This window comes from Petaurus breviceps, unplaced genomic scaffold (genome assembly GCF_028583685.1).
Source record: "Petaurus breviceps papuanus isolate PSGF00001 unplaced genomic scaffold, PetGlider_PUasm1.0 178, whole genome shotgun sequence".
NCBI lineage: Eukaryota > Metazoa > Chordata > Mammalia > Diprotodontia > Petauridae > Petaurus > Petaurus breviceps.
Genome location: NW_027185777.1, coordinates 22,308,151 through 22,329,319, shown reverse-complemented (window position 1 = coordinate 22,329,319; position 21,169 = coordinate 22,308,151). Strand labels below are relative to the sequence as shown.

Here is a 21,169-nt window from a genome sequence, read left to right as displayed (position 1 = left end):
TATATATATATATATATATATATATATATATATATATATGGGGAGAGAGAGAGGAGGAGAGGGAGAGAGAGACAAAGACAGAGAAACAGAGAGAATATTGGAGTGAGAGAAAAATGCCACTGGACTACACTGTGTGGATGCCCTGCTTGGGTGGGAATAGCCTTCATATTATAGAACATTTTTAGGGGTGGAGGGGAGGGAGAAAGAACTGACTGTAATTTCACTGGTATAGAGAAGTCCTTCCACCATTGTGCTAAAGGCCACCTATCGTTTGCCTGGGGTACTGAAAGGTTAAATGATGTGTCCAGCACCATACAAAGTCAGAAACAGAAACTGAACATAAGTCCCCCTGACTCTCAGGCTGACCCTCTATCCAGGATGTTTTCTACCAACTCCTGCAGTTTCAAAAAGCAGACTAATGATTTCTACTGAGAAAGAACTTGTAATGGCAGATGGGTATGTAGATTTGCTGCCTATGTCCATCTTCAACTGGCCAAGAGCTTCTGCAACCACAGCTGCCTCTGGCAAGGGCCTATGCACCTTCTGAGTGGCAGCAGCAGCTAGCAGTATGGGAGAGCTGGGGGAGAGCAGTGTGGAACTTGGAGGAAGAGGTCCTGGATTTGAATCCCATTTCTGGCACTTATTAACCATGAGACCTGTGTATAGCAAGGCAAATGACAATAAATGACATTTGTTTGATGCCTCTACAAGTCTGCCAAGGGTGGAGCCAAGATGACAGGGAGAAGCCAGGAAATTGCCTGAGCTCTCCCCGGTTTCCTTTGGAAACATTAAATTAAACCTCTAAATGGATTCTGGAGCAACAGAACCCAGAAAAAGACAGAGTGAAACAATTTCCTAGCTTAAGATAACTCATAAGGACTTGAAGAAAAGTCTGTCCTAGCTGGGTAAAAGGGGTGTACAGCCCAGAGTAGGTGGTGTCTGGGTAAGCCAGTGGGAGGCTCTCAGCACCTGAGGCTCTTTGGTCCTGGCTCAGCAGGCCACCTGTGAGGCCTCCCGCCCCAGGGCAAAAGACAAACTGCCAGCCTGGGAATCCTGGCACAACAGCATGAGTAGGCCAGGCCACCTCAGAGCAGTGGGCAAGCCATCAACACCCGAACCCCCAGCACAGAAAGGCAGTGACCAGACCCCTGGGTCACCAGTGCAATAAGCTTGGGACAGTGTGCCGCAGGAGCAGAGCTCAACTCTAAAAGTCATGAAGTAGGTTAAGAAATGAGCAAAACCCAGAAAATAGCCCTGACTATAGAAAGGTACTACAACAATTTGAACTACGCCCAAGGGGCTATAAAACCGTGCACCCTTTGACTCAACAATAACACTTCCAGGCCCATGTCTCAAAGAAATCATAAAAAGGGAAAAGGACCAATATGTACAAAAGCATTTAAAGCAGCCCTTTATGTAGTGGCAAAGAACTGGAAAAGAAGGGGACGCCCGTCTGTGGGGGAGTGACTGAAGGCACTGCGGTATATGGATGTAATGGAATACTACTGGGCTATGAGAAACGAGGAGCAGGCAGACTTCAGAAAAACCTGGAGAGATTTACATGAACTGATGCTGAGTGAAGTGAGCAGAACCAGGAGAACATTGTACACAGTAGCAGCAACATTGTATGATCATCAGCCAGTGGTGATAAACTCTTCCCAGCAATACAACAATCTAAGACAACTCCAAAAGACTCATGATGGAAAATGCTATCCAGACCCAGAGAAAAAACCATGGAGTCTGAATGCAGATCAAAGCAAACTATTTTTGCTTTTTTTTGTTTTTTCTTTCTTGTGATTTTTTCCTTTTGTTTTGATTCTTCTTTCATAACACGACTAATGTGGAAATATGTTTAACACGGTTGTGCATATATAACCTATATCAGATTGCATGCTGTCTTGGAGAGCGGGGAGGGAAGAAGGAGGGAGAAAAATTTAGAAAAAAATCTTACAACAATGAATGTTGAAAACTGTCTTTACATGTAACTGGAAAAAATAAAATACTATTAAGTCAGGAAACAAATAAATAAATGCCCGAGTTAACTACAAAGGACACACTAATAAATGGAAGTATGTACAGAATAATTTTTTAAAAAGTTTGCCAAACACTTAACAAACATTATATCATAGAATCCTCAAAGCTAAGCTGCGGAAGCAGATATTATAAGCACAGTACTGTCTCCATCTTACTGAAGAGGAAACTGAAGGTCAGACAGGCTAAGTGTTTTGACCATGGGTCACACAGCTAGTCTGGACCTCATTGGCCCCCAGTTTTCTCATCTGTAAACCAGGAGGGGTAGAGAGTGAAGATCTCAAGTTCTGTTTTAGCTCTAAGTCTTCAGCCTGGCCACCTCCCTCAGGCCCTAGTGCCCATTTTATCCAAATTGGGATAAGGTATTGTGGAACAAAGATGGTCAAACTGAGCCCAGCCATCTGGGACACCATAGGTAGTGGCAGGCAAGACTGGGGCTGCCTCGATGTTACCTGACCTTCCATGCAGGCCTGAAACTTTTACCACCAGTGAGGCTGGAGCAAGTGGTAAGAGATTGGGACCCAAGGAGCATTTGTCATCATTATCTGGTCTACGAGGTCAGCACACACCAACATAATTTAAAACCACAATGCAAATGCAGTTTTACACTTGGCAACTGAATTTGAAGGGAAAATCGAAGACTGTCACTTGGAAATACAAAACTGCTTTGGGGAGACTTTTTGGAGCTCTTTCCTCTGCCTTTGACTCTCTGGTTATCTTCATGTCCCCTCCTCCCCATGGTGCTTGACAGTCATCCTTCCTAAGGGCAGTTCCCTTATTCAGTACCTCTATCTCCCATGAGTTTTTTGACTCTGCTTTGGCCACCAACCATCTACACTTTGTTTACTTTTTTTGCAGATAGCAAAGAAGTAGAAACTAGGAAGTGTCCATCAGTTGAGGAATGGTTGAATCCAATATGGTATATGAATCTAATAGAATACATGCTGGATGGAGGGTCAGCCTGAGAGTCAGGGAAATGTATACAATGTCTGTTTCTGACTTTGTGTGATGTTGGACATGTTGCATGATAGAATACTGCTGTGCTGTAAGCAAGAATGAAGCAGTCTGTTAAGAGACTTAGGAACATTTGTATGAAATGGTGTGGAATGACGTGAGCAGAACCAAAAGAAAAACAGCACTGTCAGGACAAACGTCTTTGAAAGACTTCAGAATTCTATCAGTGCAAAGAACAACCACGATTCCAGGGGACTAATAATACCTACTACTCACCTGATGGGGAGGTAAAGGGCACAGGGTACAGAATGAGATACACTTTTTTGGAAAAAGTGTAAAAGTGGGAATTTGTTTTGCCCAACTATGTATAATTGTTTACAAAGATGTTTTTTTTTTTTAATTGGGGGGGCATGTGGGGAGAAAAAACAAATGCTTATAAATTGAAAAAACTATTTTAAATGTTAAAGTCAAGAGTAAAAAAAATTTTTTTTAAATAAAGTCAAGAGAGGCGGCTAGGTGGCACAGTGAATAGAGCACCGGCCGTGGAGTCAGGAGGATCTGAGTTCAAATCAGGACTTAGACACTTAACACAAAACTAGCTGTGTGACCTTGGGCAAGTCACTTAAGCCCAATTGCCCTGCCCTCCCCTCTCCAAAAAAAAAGCAAAAAAAAAGTCAAGAGTAAATAAAAATCAAACAAAAACACTTTCTCTATTGGCTCATTTGACATTCCTTTCAATCTAATTCTTCCCAGGAGGAAGACTACAGGTACAGACACCAATGTCACAGATTTTCCAGGGAAATCTGAATTTCAGATATTTTGTTCCATTCATAAGTCACATAAAGATGCCTTGTCAGACTAAATGTCCTGACGTTTTGTTTGGAAAATATGGTATCTATATCCATGGCCATTTTGAAGAAAGTTAGGGAGAAGACTCAAAAGAGTAATTAGTATTTTCAGCTGGGATCAGTATTCTCCTAGAAGGGACTCTTGAGGGAACAGGACTGGATTCTCCACTCATAAATTCTATGTTTGATTTAGAGTAAATCTAACTGACACATCTATACTACCAACCTCCTTCAAAGTATATTATCTCCCACAATCAGAACGTTGCCCTTGAGGGCAGAGACAATCTTTGCTTTTGCATTTTTATCCTCCCTGCTTGCCACAGTGTTTGGCATACAGCAGGAGTATAATAAATGCTTTTTGTTTCATCCATCCTTCCATTCCTTCCTTCCTTCCTGTGGAAAAGTCTGGTTGTTGAAAAAAAGTCACCATGCTTCCTAGAGAGCCTCATTTTAACATTCAGTGTCACGATTTGGGAATGAAACATCAAGGTTTGGAAAATGTGAAAGGAGGATCATTCTTGCAGAACTAGGTTTGTTTGTTTTTTAAATTTTGATAAGCAGGTGAAAGGAACTCTAATATTCAATAGAATCTATATAGATTTTTAAAATAATCAGGAACTCTGGGTGGTGGGGAGCTGAGATATGTTTGGAAATGAAGGTGCTAAAAAAAAAGATGTCAATATTTTTAAAAAAATCAGTTAATCGTTACCATCACTAGGGATTTTTAGATTTTTTTTTTTACTGCAAGATTTCTGAAGAAATTTTGTTTAAGGTAAAGGACTGCCCCTGGAAACCACAACTGTCACCACTAAAATGGGGGTGGGCCTCCTCTCTTTGGACTAAAAATCCACCCCCCTTGTTCTTTACACTTCCCTATTCCCAACCCCTTCCCCCCCCCCCCCCCCCCCCCCCCCCCAACAATATATCCAATGTTCCTTGATGGAAAGTAGACGTACCATTTCTGTGATTTCAGCAATGTCTTCTCTATGTTCCCAACTAGGAAACATATTGGTGAAGGTCAGAGGTTCTAAACCAGCATGAAGAAGGTAGGACTTGGGGGGTTGCTTGACGTTTTTTCCTGTCGTGACCAAAAACACAAATGTTAGTAGACATTTAACAGGGTAAAAAAAAAACATGCTTATTTAGTATTTTGCTTTTAATCATTCTTGGTCACTAATCAAATATTTAAGGGGAAAATTAACATCAGATCAGGATTCCCACCAAATGGTCGTTGCTGTGTACCTTACTACTAATTATCAAAATACGGTCTGTCTATGTCTCCCCCGTTTTTGCCCCACAATGTCCAATGTGTGCCTGATGGAGCCATGAAAGGGGAAAGGCATCTGTTACATTCTCCTATGCCTTCATAAATTTGTGGAGGGTGTCTTATTATCCTGACCTTGGCCCTGAGGTTAAAGCTGTCTAATGAAAGCCCAAGTGAATGAAATTCTGCACAGTTCTCTGGTATCTGAGTGATAATCAGATGAGTCTGTTCATATGGAACTCCTTGGGAAGAGAACCCATCACAATGAACAATGCTGAAAAGGTTTACTTTAAAAAGGGTCTTTGATCCTATCTACGGTGACCACTTCTTTTCCAACTCTGCATGAAAGACAATGACATGTGAGACACACCATGTCTTAGGTGGTTCGGTGTATAGAGCACTGGATCTTGGATCAAGAAAACTTGAGTTCAAATCTGACTCCAGACACTACCTGTGTGACCCATGGCAAGTAACAACTTATCTGCCTCAGTTTGCATATCTCCAAACTAGGACACTAATATCACGCACCTTCCTCCCAGAGTTGTGGTGAGGAGAGAATGAGATATTTGGAAAGTGCTTGGCAAACGTTGATGCTCTATTTAGATGCTATTATTATTGCTGCTGTTGTTGTTATTATCTGCTTAACTGTCACATAGGATGATTTCATCCTGAGTGGAAGAAGGTCTTAGCCACTTCAGGACACTTTACAATATGGATTTGGATCTCTAGTATTGCATGCTGGATGCCCTCATTCCACACAAGAAGAAAACTGAGATTCGAAATCATGCTGGCAATCTTTACCCTCAAAAGAAATGTTTAAAAAAATGTAAAAGAAAAACCACTTTTTCATAAACTGCCAGAGCTTATCAATGTTCTGACAGATTTACACACAAAGGCACAGAGTAAGACAAAGAGAAGAGGTTGATGTGATGGCCTGGTCTTGGAGTGTTAGCCACTGGTTGCAAGGGCTCAGGTGACAAAGACTGGCTTGATGAGCCTGATTGGATCCTGATTACCTCCCCCCATCCCATTTCGCAACTGAGGGGGTTTCTACACAACATCGGTTCAGAGACGGACCTACCTTTGCAGTACCGAAGCACCGTCTCCATGGCACACTTTCGGTCGTTGGCCCAGCGAATCCTGGCAGAGCCTGTTATCTTGTTCTCAATTGGCCACCACCCTTGCCAGAGATACACTTCATGGTGGTTGTCAACAAGGAAAAGTGCTGGGGAGAAGAAGGTAAAAAGTCACCTACTACATTTTCCAGGATAGAATGGGTTTGCCTTCCTCTCAAAATATGTGATGGTTGAGAAGGCAAAGAGGATGCCTCTGGTGGTCATCTACAGAGAGAAGCCTCCTTGTGATAGGGTTCAGCCTATGCAGAGGGCAGGTCACCTACAATTATTGGTGGCAGTCTCTCATTGCCCACCATATTGCCTCTCCTCTTTTCTTCTTTCTTCCCCTGGTCTCCTACTCCCTTTCTTTTCTCTCTATTCTAACTATGCTTTAGACCTGCCAATGGGAACCATGAGCATTGCCAATCTTTGCTGACGGCATTCAGGTTGAAGGAGATGCTGACTCCACTTCTAATAGATGACAGATTTATATTCTGGGTTATGCTTAGCAGTGTTTTTTCTTTTTAAAAAAGATTAAGACCATGAGAGAGCCAAAGATGTATTTTACAAACACAGTCTTTATCCTTTCCATGCCCTACCTGCCTTGCCAGGTCCTTCTCTCTTTTTCCTCTTCTCCTTTGTTCTCCTCTATCCCTTCCGTTAACATGCCACCAGACTAATAACTTTGCCTTTTTATTTTTCATACCAAGAAGAGACTAATTCTTGTTAGTTCTGCTTTCTGGGGATCTGTATACAGCACACTCAGGATGCTAGGTTTGTAGGTGTAGGGTTAGAATGGATCTCAGGGGTCATCTAGGCCTCCCCTCTTATTAGCCCAGACTGGTGAAATGACTTGCCCAAAATCACACAGGGAGGATGGGGCAAAGATACAATTTGAACCCAGATCCTCTGACTTCATGTCTGACATACCCCGTGACCGACTCCCTTAGAACTTAGATTTGGTTTTTTCTTTTGTTTTAGTTTTAGTCCTCTCTCCTAGGTCCAAAGTTCACCCTGCAGAAGAGGAGAATGGATTGGGTAGGGCGTCCAGTCTTTTACTTTTCTGGACCCCCGACCAAATCAAGATTGTGAGGGCACCTCCCACTCACCATTTTATAGAGGTTCAATTTGTTAATGCTTCTGAGGAGAGGGGTTTGTGTCTACTTATGGATGTGAATTTGGGGAATGGGAGTGGAGAGGCAGGCATGAGGAGGGGATCAGGGTAAAAGAAGTCTCATTCTGCCACTTCCAGGAGAAAAAGATGATTCTGGTTCCAACCAGATCCCAGGAATTCCCACCCGATGGCTCAGTGCCCAGGCTGCTAGCCATGATTTTGTCTTCCCTATTGCTGTTCAGAAAAAGTCATAGCTCTCAGATTGTCCTACCTGGCTGTGGGGCACTGTACAGGTCTTCTTGCAAGAAGGGCATGGAATTGACCACAGAAGGGTCCCGAGCGGGATACATAAATTCGGTGGCTGAGAAATCTCCAGATGAACTACTCAGGATGAACAGGCGGGGCGTGAAGTTAAACTTCCCAGGATCTTTGAAAGGAAATGAACAACAAAAGAACTAAAGACAAGAGATAGACATTGACCATCTCTAATTAACTGTGGCTAAAGAAAAGAACAGCCGCATTTCCACTGATGGTATAATTGGGGGCTTTAGAAAGAAGAGTGACATGACTTTTGGAATCTTGTAATGGAGGATAATGGTGGGTCTGACCTTCAGACTTATACTCGTGTAATTGGCATATATATGAATATGTTCCTTTGGAAGTTTCCAAAGTTCTACGCATGGTGGTGCATGCTAATAAATGAGTCTGGGAGTTCTGAGCTTCAGACAGCAATAGAGATTGGGTGTCTGCACTAAGATGGGTATCAGTATGGTGAGCCCCTGGGAGTGTGGTCAGGGGGACACTAGAGATGGCCTGAGGAGGCAGTAACTGGCCCAGGCTGGAGGATCAAAGCCGTCATGCCAATCAGTGGCAGAATTCAAAGTCTGTGAGAAGCCCCTACATTCTAGCTGGGTTAAGAGGAGGGGACCCGGTCTTTAAAATAAATTTAAAAAAATAAAATGTTTCCAAATGTGATTTATATCTCTTTTGAGTTTCAACAACCCTGCAAAGTAGTTACTACAGGTATTATTGTGCCCTTCTTGAGAAGTTAGCAAACTAGGGCTCATGGAGATTAAATGACTTGTTCCAGGCTGAATTTGAACTCAGCTCCTCCTGAATCCATGTCTGACACTCTAAATTCTTGGGTTGACTCTTTTATGACATGGATAATGTTCTTAAAAACTTATGAAATGAAATCTGAGCAGGTGGGAAAAGCTCACCAAACCAGTTCTTTGGCCAAGCTTGCCTTGGTAGGGCACCAGGAGCCAGTGGTCCTCATAAGCTCAGGGCACAGAAAATTGTTAAGGGCACACTCAGTCTATTCAAGCACTTGAGGGCATCCTGTCTGCTTGAGTCTGGCAGCAATAATGAAAAAGGGAGCAGCTGAGAGATGGGGGAGTGGGTAGGGAGTAAATGGGGCAGGGCTGAGAGAAAGTCCCAGGAGCAGGAGTTTCTTTGGGCCAGCTGCTTCACTCTGCCTTACCACGGAGTGCTACCCAAGCCTTCTGTTCTTTTCTCACAATCAGTGTAATTGCTAACAAGCAGCCCTTAGCATTCAGCACAGCACTGGGCACATGGCGGGTATGGGAATGCTGCTGCTACTGGTGGTAGTAATTTGTTGCTTTAGACAAAGCACTTCTCTCACAACAAGCCTGAGAGGGAGGCAGGGAAGGGTAGCTCTCCCCAGTTTACAGATGAGGTCACCAAGGATGTGCTACCTTGGAGCATACAGTCGTATGCCTTTCGATCTTTCCTTCCTAATGCATCCCAGAATCCCAAAGGCTCTGAGCCTTCGTCACACTCGTGTATCGTCACGTTGCTGCTACTGTGCAATCCCGCTTCCAGGGGACATCTGTGAGGAGAAGACCCAACACAATGTTGTACATGCCTTGATGCTCATATCAACAGCCCGAATAATCCCAAAGCCCAAACCTAAGGGTTGGTTTGACCACACCCTGGTCAGCCACATGATCTAGTTTTCCTTGATGAAAGGAATCACTGATCTATTTTGGGTTATCACTGGCTCCTGGACTTCAGCTTGGTAATGATGGCAGAAACCTGTGGGAGTCCTTGGAGTGTTTTATTCAAACCCTTTTCATGATCATTCTCCAGGTGCCACACAGTTTCCATCACTTTCACCATGAGATAGGGTTTTAAGATACAGTAAGGTGTTAAATGTTTAGGACAAACATGTTTCATTCCATTTGACACCTTGAAAGAACATCAGCTTTAATCCTTCCCACCAGATCTTTCCCATGTAAAACTAAGCTGCGTAGGTATTGCTGGAAGAAGCAGGCAGGTCAGGGTAATCTGGAAGCCTCCCCCCTATCCTTTGGTCTGTCAAATCCTCAGGGCCCCTCAGCAGGTGACCGTGACTCATCCTAGCCGATCCTTATTTGGAGTCAACTCTAATTGCTTTTCCTCTTCTCTCTTAGCCAGAGAAAGCATTTTTTTTCTCGGAAAGGGTTCATCTTACTGCCCGACAAACAAAGTAGTTGCCCCATACTCTCTGCTGGGTTAAATACCTTCATTGCTTTGCTATCTGGGAGAAGCTAGACATTTCAAGGGCCTGAAAAAAAATCTCAGAGAGGGATCCTGTAACCTCATTAAAAAAAATGATTTCCAGTCTGGGAAGTCAGGGACTACCTGAGACTGAAAAAGAGGAGGACATCTAAGTGGAAATGAACTTCACTCAAAAGACCAGACCCAAGTCACACGGCAAATCCTCAGAAGTTTACAGTGGGATTTCTTAACCTCTTTTTGTGTCCTGGAACCCTAAGGGAGTCTGGTGAGGCTCATGGACTACTTCAGAAACTACAAGCACTACTACTGCAACTCTAACAACAACTACTCCTACTTTTACTACAACTATGACTACTACTACTACTAATACTGCTACTACTACTACTACTAATACTACTACTACCACCACCACCACCACCACTACTACTACTACTACTACTACTGCTGCTACTACTACTACCACTACTACTACTACCACCACCACCACTACTACTACTACCACTACTACCACCACCACCACCACCACCACCACTACTACTACTACTACCACCACTACCACTACCACTACTACCACTACCACTACTACTACTACCACTACTACTACTACCACTACTACTACTACTGCTGCTACAAAAGCTTATTATATACCAGGCACTGTGTTCAGTACTTTATAATTATCATCTCATTTTATCCTCACAATTACCCTGGAAGATAGGTGCTATTATCCCCACTTTACAGATGGGGAACCTGAGGCAAACAGAGGTTAAGGGTTTGCCTAGGCTCACAAAGCTAATAAGTGAGGCCATATTTGATCTCAGGTCCATTGCACCACCTGACTGTCCAATATTATTCTTAGAATAATATGTTTAAGTGCACAAAATAGAATACATGAGACCGCAAAGGAAAACAATTATATTGACATATAGTTATCAAAAATATGAAAAAATTCAAAGACCCCACGTTAAGAATCCATGTTTAGTGACTACAACTGAATGCAGGGTTTAACTGAGTTGCATAAGTCTCTGAAAGCCTGCTGCTGTCAATATTCCTTGTAAATAAGAAAAAACTTGCAATTAGGTAGGTACTAGCTCCCTCGGTCTGAACCTGGGAATGTTGAGCCTGGAGAAGAGAAGCCTCCCAATGCCATGATAGCTGTTTCTAAGAATCAGAAGGACTAGTATGGAAAAAAAAGGATTAGGTTTTATTCTGCCCGACCTCAGAGGACTGAACCCAGAAGTTGTAGACAGGACAATTTCATCATGGTGTCAGGGGAGATGTCAGACTTCCTAACAGTTAAGGCATCCATAAGTACAATGGTTTATGCTAGGAGGTAATAGGCTTCCCATCATCAAACATCTTCAAACAGATGATAAGGGACCACTTGTTGGGTAGGCCTCAATGGTGATGATTTTCAAGTGTGACTAGAAAGCCCCTGAGGTTCCTTTAACCTTGAAATTCTGCACCCGCATGAGGGCACCCACCAGAAGCTGCCCAGGTTGTTTTCTTGGGACCCCCTCTAACTTCAGGCTCATTCAGCTAAGCCTAGATACTCCACCAAGATTATCATTTGGATATTCTGGTTGGTTGGTTGGTTGGTTCCTTCCTTCCTTTCTTCCTCCTTCCTTCCTTCCTTCCTTCCTTCCTTCCTTCCTTCCTTCCCTCCCTCCCTTTCCTTCCTTCCTCCCCTCTTCCCTCTCTTCCTTCTAAAATAGGAAATCACCAACTACTTACTGCTCTTTGATTTTATTTGCGGCATTTCTCCCAACGTCCTTCGTGTGGGCCTGTGCTTTGCACCCATGCCAAAGGTACATGAGAGCTTTATTGACACTGAGAACAATCATGGAGGTCCTGGATCTCAGGCTGCTACAGTGACAGGCAACTTCAAGCAAATTCCCTTCGATGGGAACTTCTCCTCGGACACAGTACAATCTCCAGTCACCTGTAGGGGGCACCATCAGTACAGTGTTAGCCCTGGCAAAGTAATGAGTCCCAGGCCAATACCTACCAGGATATAGCCATGGGTCAAGGATTACAGCTAACTGATGGCAGGAAATGTGAATGGAGACCAGGGCACCCCGCCCCCTTAGTTCACCTGGGGCTCTGAGGTTCTGGGGTCTCACTGGATCATTTGGCCAATGACCCTCCCCTTCCAGGGCCCCAGACAAACAAAAAAACATAAAACAGAGAAACTCTATATTTAAAGATATAGCCTAATATATCAGAAGTTTTAAAAAAAAGTGTCTAGAAATTAGACTAAAAGAAAGAATGAAATGGAACCCCCACAGTTCCTGTGGGGGTAAAAGTCACTTTCTCTATGTCACAGAGCCCATCCCCAAACTCCACCTTCCCACCTCCAATGTTCTGAGTCTAATCCTGAAGCAAACCATTAGGAGAATGGCAAGCTCCCCATAAAAGTGATTTTAGGGACGGCTAGGTGGCACAGTAAATAGAGCACCAACCCTGGAGTCAGGAGGACCTGAGTTCAAATCCGACCTCAGACACTTAACACAAAAAACTAGCTGTGTGACCTTGGGTAAGTCATTTAGCCCCAATTGCCCTCCAAAAAGCAAAAAATAAAAAAGTGATTTTAAAGCCAAATATTATGAGGCTTTCCATGGCAAAGCCATAGCTACACAGGGTGTCCCCAAATTCTTAGGGCAGTTTTAAGCTTTAATAGCTTAAGATTTGGTCTCTTTCTCATAAAAATAGCTTCTAAGAAGAAAAGAAAACTGATTTCAAACAGCAAAAATGATTTACTTTGTGCACTTTCTTCTTCTTCTTCTCGTTTCCCTGCATGTACAACCATTCCTCCTTGGAAGCATTGCAGAAAACATGGCGGCTCCTTCCCCTGAAGCACTTGAACCTGAAAATTTAAGCAAATTCTTTTAAAAAGCACTCAATAATAATTAGAATGACCGACTGCTAATTTAACAATTTGGGGGAAAAAATGTTTGTGTATTCATCACTCTGGAGGCCTGCTTACAACCATGTGACATCCACTGGGCCGCCTTTCCTTGCCCGTTAATGCAGTCCCTTCGATCACGCATTAGCAGCACCATATATAATGTTCAGCTTGAGTCAATTCATTCATAATTTTTGGCAAGGCTCTGCACACTAAAGGAGAAAATTGTTTATTGAGCCCGGGGGCCTAACAGCCCTAAGATGGAGGAAGCATTTCTCACTCTGAGGTGGGTTAGCAATGTCTCACGCCATTTTGCATAATCTACTGCTATTCTGCGGCAGTATTTAATATATCTGAAGTCTGATTCCCAACTTGGGTAATTTATCAAAAACCAACACTCCAACTACAGTTGCACATTCAAAATGTTAAAAAAAAAAAGGCTAAAATGATGAAGCCAAGGACCTAAGTGTGCAGTTCTATTTGTCCCTCATACCAATCACTGTCATCATCAAAGCTGACATTGAAGATTTGTAAAATGCTTTACATACATTATCTCATTTAATCCTCACAGCAGTCTGATCATAAAACTATGACCAAAGCCCTCCAGTGCAGGGAATACATCCAAATGCAAACCCCTGCTAAAAACTATTTTTCACATACATTTTCACAGTAGGAAATTCTCATCATTTTCAACTTTCAGGGCACTATGCCTTGCACACATGACTACTGTAATCTAATGAATGTTAGGAGGGATATTCTTGGAAAGATCTCAAGTCTTTGGAAGACTAGATGCGTTTGCTAATCTACCTTGGGGGGAAAGTCCTCTCCCCTCCTTCTTCCCAGAAATGCCCTTTGCTTGGCTACATATCCTTGATGGAAAAAGCATTTGTTTCGTGTTTTCCAATATGTAGGATCTTCTCTTTTTTTTTTTTTTTAAACTAGCACTAATGGATTAGAGTAAGATTGTGGCTATTCCAAAGAGTGTTTAGATTTGACTTTGCAATAAAGCTGATGACTGAGGTCTCTTCCAGCTCTGGTCCTTTGATTCTGTTTTGGAGATTGATTTACTTCTCCAGTTATGTTGATAATAGAAAATATGAAAAACTAGGTTATAATCTTGGATCACACATGGATGGAGTGATAACAATATTAGCTTTACACATTGCTTTAAGCATCCAGTTTGAGCCTCCTGAGGTAGTACACTTCTCCCCATTTTAGGGATGAGAAAACTGAGTCTAAGAAAGGTTAAGTTACATAGCTAGAGTCTGAGAGAGCAGTGAACGCTGTCTCTGTCCACTATACTCACTTCTCATAGTGATATGTCAATAGCAAAGAGAGGAAGCCTGATGTATTAGCTGAGAATGTGGAGAGGCTGGTGTGGGATTAAAGTAGGCATTGGATCTCCATCAAGTTAACAAACATTTATTATGTGCCAGGACTGTGCTAATCCTGTGATAGCTAACCCAGCTAATCACTGTAATATCCCAGTAGATTATGGGCAGTTGGCACTTTTGACAGACTCTTGAGGTGGGTGGTGCCTCAGGGAAGGGTGCTTTAGGGTCTCATAAGAAGAGGAAGAGGAGAAGGAGGAGGCAGAAGGGAAGAGGAGAAGGAGGAGGCAGAAGGGAAGAGGAGAACATTTCACATCGCATGTTAGCACCAGAGCAGAAATCACCCTCTGGGGCTCACCTGGGCTCCTCTCTCTTCATCCAGTTCCACAGTCATCAGCGCCGATGTGCCTTTCTCACTCACGGTAGAATGTCTGCCCTGCCAGAAAAAGTAGACACACTTCTCCTTGCCGGCCGTCCTGATCGGGTGCTCACCCTTCTGCCGACTTCCAACTGCAAACACACAGAGCAGCAGATGTTCAGGAACTCACTGACAACCGCGCAAAGAAGAGCAAATCAATGGCCTCCATATCCAGAGACGCGGACTGATGACAAACAGGGCGAAAACAGCCTTCAGGCCGAGGGCTGAAGAGGATTTATTTGCAACCAGAGGGAACTGTCTCTATGCTCAAGATAGAGTATAAATCATAGGATGAAAAAACGCTCCTCACTTCTTTGTAAGTTACCCAGAGCCTCTAAACCCAAGAAAAATGATCTGATGGCTTTCCTAATACCCAAAGAAAAACATCTGACATCACTCGAGGGAATGGGCACATAGCTACGTGTGTGTATGTGACCCCAGCACTAACTGTCCAAACACACAGACTTTTTCCACATTCCAACCCTGTGGCACCAAATTAACTAGCATCTGAGTTACATGGGGAAAAGCAATGGCCAGGGTGGGGAGAAGCCCAAAGGAAAAGCATTTATCCTGGAAAGATGATATTAATGAGAGCAAAATCCATAAAGAGTTTCCAAGTTCTGACCAAAAGGGAACAGTTACATTGCCGATGCAATGATTTCATTAAAAGGTCTGGAATTCCTTCTTTTATAATAATGTGACTTAAAAAAAAATACATCAAGCAGCACTGAATCATTCATTTGAAATGGCAGTCATTAAAACTACCAGTCAACGGGTCATTTTAGTAAAAGGCTGCTGAGATCATATACATCAGCATTTCAGGCCTCCAGATAGCTCTTTTTAATGAGATGTTTAACTGTGCATTCCTTCTCCTTGGTGACCCAGCTTCTTATCCAAGTTCCAATCCTTGACAGTAGGGGTGTGTGTGTGTGTGTGGGGGGGGGGGGGGTTGGTGAAGGAGGAGGAAGAAAAGATAGTTCAGGCTGACTCCCACAACCCCACAGACACACAGACAGACACACACCCCTGGAATGCTCTCCCTTCTCGTCCCTGCATCTTGGATACTGCGGTTCTCTCCTTCTGCACTTCCTACAAATGGCCTTGCCAGATTTCCTCAATGACTGTCCCCTCACCCTAACACTGTATTTATTTTGTACCTATTCTGTTTTTACTTATTGCTGGACACAATCTCCTCAGTAGAATGTAAGCTTCTCCAGGGCAGGGACCATCACTTTCGGATCTGTATTTATAAAGTCTAGCCAACGTCTTGGTGCATACAAGGTACACAACTGGCGTTTGCCAATGGAGTGATTGACTGGTAAATGGTGGAGCAAAAAGATGTTTGCATCCGTGTTTCCATCATAAAACCAATAGTAATAATTTTGCACGCTCTTTTTTTTGGTATTGTCTGGATTTCTTCCCTCTAATCAAATGCTTAAAGTAATAGTTAAATGAGGTATCTCTATTGAGTTTTGAGGGAGAAAGGGAAGATAAGTCCCACTTCACTGCAAGCTCCTAGAAAGCAGGTGTCATGAGGGTCATCTACAAAATGGTGTCACAGAATGAGGCTTCCTCAGAGCACTTAAGAGCCACAATGAAAGATTAGTCAGTGCCAAGTATCAAGAATAGTCAAAGGGGAGCATGTCAATTTTTATAGACCAAATGAAAGAAAGAACCCAGCAAGGCCCTGACTAGACATGTGGCAAACTCTTAACAACCCATACTTCACTTGTTTGTCATTTCTGAATGCTTGGAGGGGGCTGTGTTAAAATTTACTTAGCAAACTGTTTCTTCATAAAGTAGGAAAATTGAGAATGTGTCAACAACACCAAGGGGAGGGTGTTCAAAAAATCATGACTTTTCAATCAACTTCAAAAATTCGAGAAGCAGCTGCATCATAAGCATTTTCATCATCATAAACATCTCTCGTGTCGATAGTGGCTCACATTTCTATAGAATTTCAGATTTTACAAAGGCCTCTCCTCCCAATTTCTCAGTAAGGTAGGTGGGGCAGACTTTATTATCTGAATTTTATAGATGAAGATTCAGATAAAAACTCTAAAATGGAGCTAAGTGACTTGGCCCAGATCACAGGGCAAATACAGAATATAGTTGGGACTGCAGCCTCGGTCCTCAGCCTTCACATTCTAGGATTTTCCCACTATATGTAATACAAGGGCCTTATGCATAGAAATAGTTGATTTGCTAAGTAGGCAGAGTACTGGACTTGGAATCAGGAGAGACAGAGGTTTGAATTCCACCTCCCACACTCACAGGCTCTATGACCATGGTACATAAACTCTGTACACCTCAGTTTTTCCTCATCTGAAGAATAGGGATAATACTTATAGTGCTTTACCTCCTAGGGTTGCTGTGGGGATTGAATGAGGTCATATATAGTTATGTTTCAAAATGCTAAAGCACTCCATGAATGCCAGCTACTAGTTGGAGGAAACCTAGGCATGTGGCGGTCATTGGACTTGGTCTCAGGAGTATCAGATCCAAAGCCTGCCTCTAATGCGGATTAGCCAGGTCACCATAGGCAAGTCACCTTCACAGGCTCGTCTATAAAATAGATATGCTGATACTTGAAGCATTTACACCTCACAGAGCTTCAAAGGAGACAGGTGATGGAGGCATAGCCTCTTTACAAACCTCGAAGCCCTATGTGTGAATGTCTATTATTATTATTGTTATCATTAATCAATCAAAATGATTTTAGAAATGTTTTCAGGTTTACTACTAAATGATGCCTTATTGGTCTAGTTTGAGTTACTGAAATAAAACGACATTAAAAGAAACTAATTCTATGATTCAGAATTTTCAGTACTTTTCCTAAATCGATTCTACCTCAGCACAGTCAAACTGAAAGCGTGGTGTGAATTTAACTCATGGTTGTATTTATTTCTCATTTTATCAAATTCTTCAAAGGTCTAACTAAAGGCAGATCCTTTACAGCAGATTTCTAGGACAGGAACCCTTGGGAAGGAGTATGGATGAGAGTGATTTCAATGCACAGCATCCCTAGAAGGAGCACCCTCATGGATGAAATCACAGCTCCACAGCTTTTAAAACTTAAAAGGGTTTTTTAAAATTAGAAAATCTTAACAATAACAATCTCTTCCATTTCTTTAGCACTTTAGGATTCACAAAGAAACATTTCCTACAATCAATCCTGTGAGACAGGCAGGCTATGTAATATCACCCCCATTTTACAGATGAGAAAACTGAGGCTCAGAAAGGCAAAGTATCTTCTTGTCCATGATCACATTCACAGTGCAGGAAAGCGTGTCAGGGTCAAAATTCAAACCCAGGTCTCCTAACTCCAAGTCCAGCAATTTTCCTATGGCATCTAGTGACTTATTTCTCTTTCATCTATACAGTTGACCAACTCTTTAGAATTTTTAAGATTGAAGTGAAAAATAGCAGCTGGTAATGGGAGCCATCTGAGAGGGAAAGGGGCCCCCTCAGGATAAAGCAGGCTCCCCCTGCCCAAAGGCCATCAGGGGTATGTGAAGAACTTCTTCCATGAAGTATCAAGTGGTCTTGGAGTTCCTTTCAGCACTCAGATTCTGTGATTCTATGGATATTCAGGAATACCATGGAGAGCATCCTTAAGTATGAACCAGATGAGATGGTTTTTGAGGTCCCTTCCTACTCTATGTGATTCTCCGATTATACCAAGGCTATCAAGAACTCTAGGTCAATCCCTATGGCAACGGTCACATGGGAACTTGCATGCTAAGAGCATGGTCAATCCTTATTAGATTTCACGCAACGACAAAATTCTTTCAAGTTATCATATACATACATTTTCAAGATGTCCTGTGGGAAGTGTGTTTGATAATAATGGTGGGAAAATGGAAGCACCATGAAAAGATCATAAATTCCCTCCCCGGGTCAATCAGAGATAGCCCAGATCTCATAACAATAGGTCCTACTCTGGTCCGATCACATCTGGGCTCTTCTGTACTATGTTCAGCTCTGGATGGTATGTTTTAGGAAGGCCCTGACAAACTGGAATTCTATCCACAAACGGGTCACTAGGATGTTGAAGGAAATGCAGAACACTCTATAAGTTAAAAGAAACTTAAAAGGCACAACACCCCTTTCCCCCCCAAAAAAAACCTTCTAAAAAATGAGAAGTGCCCCAAACAAAAATGTTTAGTCTGGAGAAGGCTTGGGAAAGAAGAGAGGGTGCATGCTTGCATCTTCAGATATTTGAAGGACTGTTGCAGGATTTGTCCTGCTTAGCCCCAGGGGTCAGAATGAAGAACTCTGTATAGTAGATGCAGAGAGGCAGATGAGAGGCTTCAAAGCAGGACGGACTTGTGAGGGAAGTGGTGGGTTCTGCTTCATTCGAGGTGTTCAAGGGGAGGCAGATGGCCACTTAGCAGGGATGTCAGAGAGCATGGGTTTTTAACCTGCGGTTGCTGAATTTGTTTTAAACAATATTTTGACAACTGTATTTTTCAATATAATTTGTTTCATCTGTAATTCTTTGTATGTTATTTTATGCATTTAAAAACATCCTGAGAATGGCTCCCTAAGCTTCACCAACTGCAAAAGGAGTACACTAAAAAAAAAAAGGGGGGGTTAGGTTCCCTCCTCCCCACCTCCAAAATTCTTTGATCATCTTCTACTGCTACATTTGACCACGTTCTATCTTGCTGGAGCAAGGGTCATATCATCCCTTGGAGGAACCTAATGTCAGCTGTATTTTTTGTCATAAATTTCATTTCGTAAAAGAATAACATTCCCCCAGATCCCCTTGAAGAGAATATTGAACTTCAAATCCAGCACCTGTGGCAGTGAGTGGCCTATCCAATTACATCCTCTCCCACCCCCTCAGGTCATAATGGTTTGTCTCTCCTGTAGCCTGGCCAGTATCAGCAAACATGGGTGGGGCGGGGTGGGGAACTGCCTCCACAGCTGCTGCTTTCTGCTGACCCCAGCAGAATTCTGCCCTCCCAGAAGGTGCAATAATGGAGAGCTTTATTTCTAGAACCACCTCCAGCTGCCTCCCTGTGGGGGTCTGTCATCTTTTGGACCTATCAACCGAGTCATTCCAGTGAACCAGGGTTCCCCTGATGGTGAAATAGCCTGCAAATGCCATACGGTTGTGTTTTGCTGTCCCCCAAAGGCACTTTTGGAAATCCGGATGCTTCCTGTTCCAATTGAATTCTCTAGCACCTGGACATTTTCAAAGTCGTTTACTGCTTTGCAAAAGTGTTTCCAGACCTGGCCCTTAAATCGATGGACATTTTTGGTCCATTGCGAGGTGATATTAAAACAAAGGTCTGGGGAGGAGCAGGTGGGGCAGTTGGTGTGGTTTGCTATTGGCCCCCCACTGAATGGCTCTGATGGTGGATGGTTATGCTTAGATCTTGTTCCTCCTGTCCAAATCCATACTGGGTAAGTGAATCACTAGACATCTAGTTGTATTGCCCATTTATTCCTTTGTCAAGTGACATATTTACACTCCTGTTACATATAGTTTACATTTGAGGTTTATGCATTTGAGTGGTGTTCTTTCGTTTCTCCCGGCAACATACCTCTTCAAGAGTCAACTGTTACCTTCAAATTTCCCCTTTTTTTCTTTCACTTCTTCCTATCAGCACAGAACATAATGTAAGATGAATCTCTATTTGGATAAGGGTTTGTTTATTCTGCTTAGCACCAGTCAGAGCTGATGGGTTTTTCAATGGGTCTCCCAAGGCCCATCTGGCCTAGGGAAGAAGGGCATGTTTGTCTGCAAATGAACAGATTTCTATACACAGGTTGTAAGGAATGTTACTAGAAATCACATTTCTAACCTGCTGGATCTGAGAGTAAATAGAATTCAAGCCTGATCTCTCTGAGTAAATTGGCAAGTGAAATTATGTGCTTTGAAATCAATGGCAGAGGGGTATTATATCCACATTTCTTCCCTTTCCTCTTCCTCACTCTCAGATTTCTGTTTTGGTGAATGCTTGGGGAATTTTTAGATATTTCATTTTAGATTTTCATTTAGATATGTCAACTAAAGAGACCAAAATGGCAATATCTGAGGTGCCATAAAGAGATGTAATCTTCAGTTCATAAAGTTCTAAGCTTGGATTTTGTATCTATAGCTTTTTACTGAAGCTTCTCAAGAAATTACTGAGGGATGCATTCTTGGAGACCATGACAACTAAGAAAGCCCACTCATTGTACACAGATTAAGAGATACTGAACTCCAAATAAAAGCACCCCCAAAGAGAAAGTTCAGGGGAGGCCTCGTTCCCTATTGCTGTATCCAGAACGTTCACCTCACTCCACTCAATCACTTTTCTTCCTCCAAAGTCTGGCCAATCCATTTAGAACCTCCTCTCTCCATTTTGTTCCAGGTCCCTATACCAAGTCTCTTCTTCTGACCCCTGGACAAGTCTTCCTCACCACCCCAATCCTTGCCACCATCCTTGTTGTTAGAGAAAGGCATGAAACCAAGCAAATCTTAACCACCATGAATTGATGTCACAGCATAGAGGAGAGAGAGCTGACTTCAGAGTCGGGATGACCTGGGTTCACAGCCACCTCTGACATATACTGTCTATGCGCCCTAGGCAATTACCTTCTCAGTCCCCTCAAATCTCTGAGGATCTGAATGGGTGGAAGACACTTTCTTCCTCCCTGGGAACCTCCCTACAA

The 21,169-nt window shown here is 42.8% G+C and overlaps 1 protein-coding gene across 27 annotated transcripts in view; it reads right to left on the bottom strand.

Annotated features, from left to right (window-relative positions):
• Positions 1–21,169, bottom strand: part of SVIL (supervillin) — a 267,203-nt gene that overhangs the window by 2,654 nt on the left and 243,380 nt on the right. For all 27 annotated transcript variants that reach the window (XM_069086415.1, XM_069086412.1, XM_069086418.1 and 24 more), the window contains 7 exons: positions 14,441–14,592; positions 12,607–12,712; positions 11,581–11,788; positions 9,045–9,178; positions 7,598–7,753; positions 6,179–6,322; positions 4,790–4,911 (listed from right to left, as the gene is read on the bottom strand). In XM_069086415.1, coding sequence (XP_068942516.1) covers positions 4,790–4,911; positions 6,179–6,322; positions 7,598–7,753; positions 9,045–9,178; positions 11,581–11,788; positions 12,607–12,712; positions 14,441–14,592 — 1,022 coding nt within the window. The remainder of the gene's footprint in view (positions 1–4,789; positions 4,912–6,178; positions 6,323–7,597; positions 7,754–9,044; positions 9,179–11,580; positions 11,789–12,606; positions 12,713–14,440; positions 14,593–21,169) is intronic.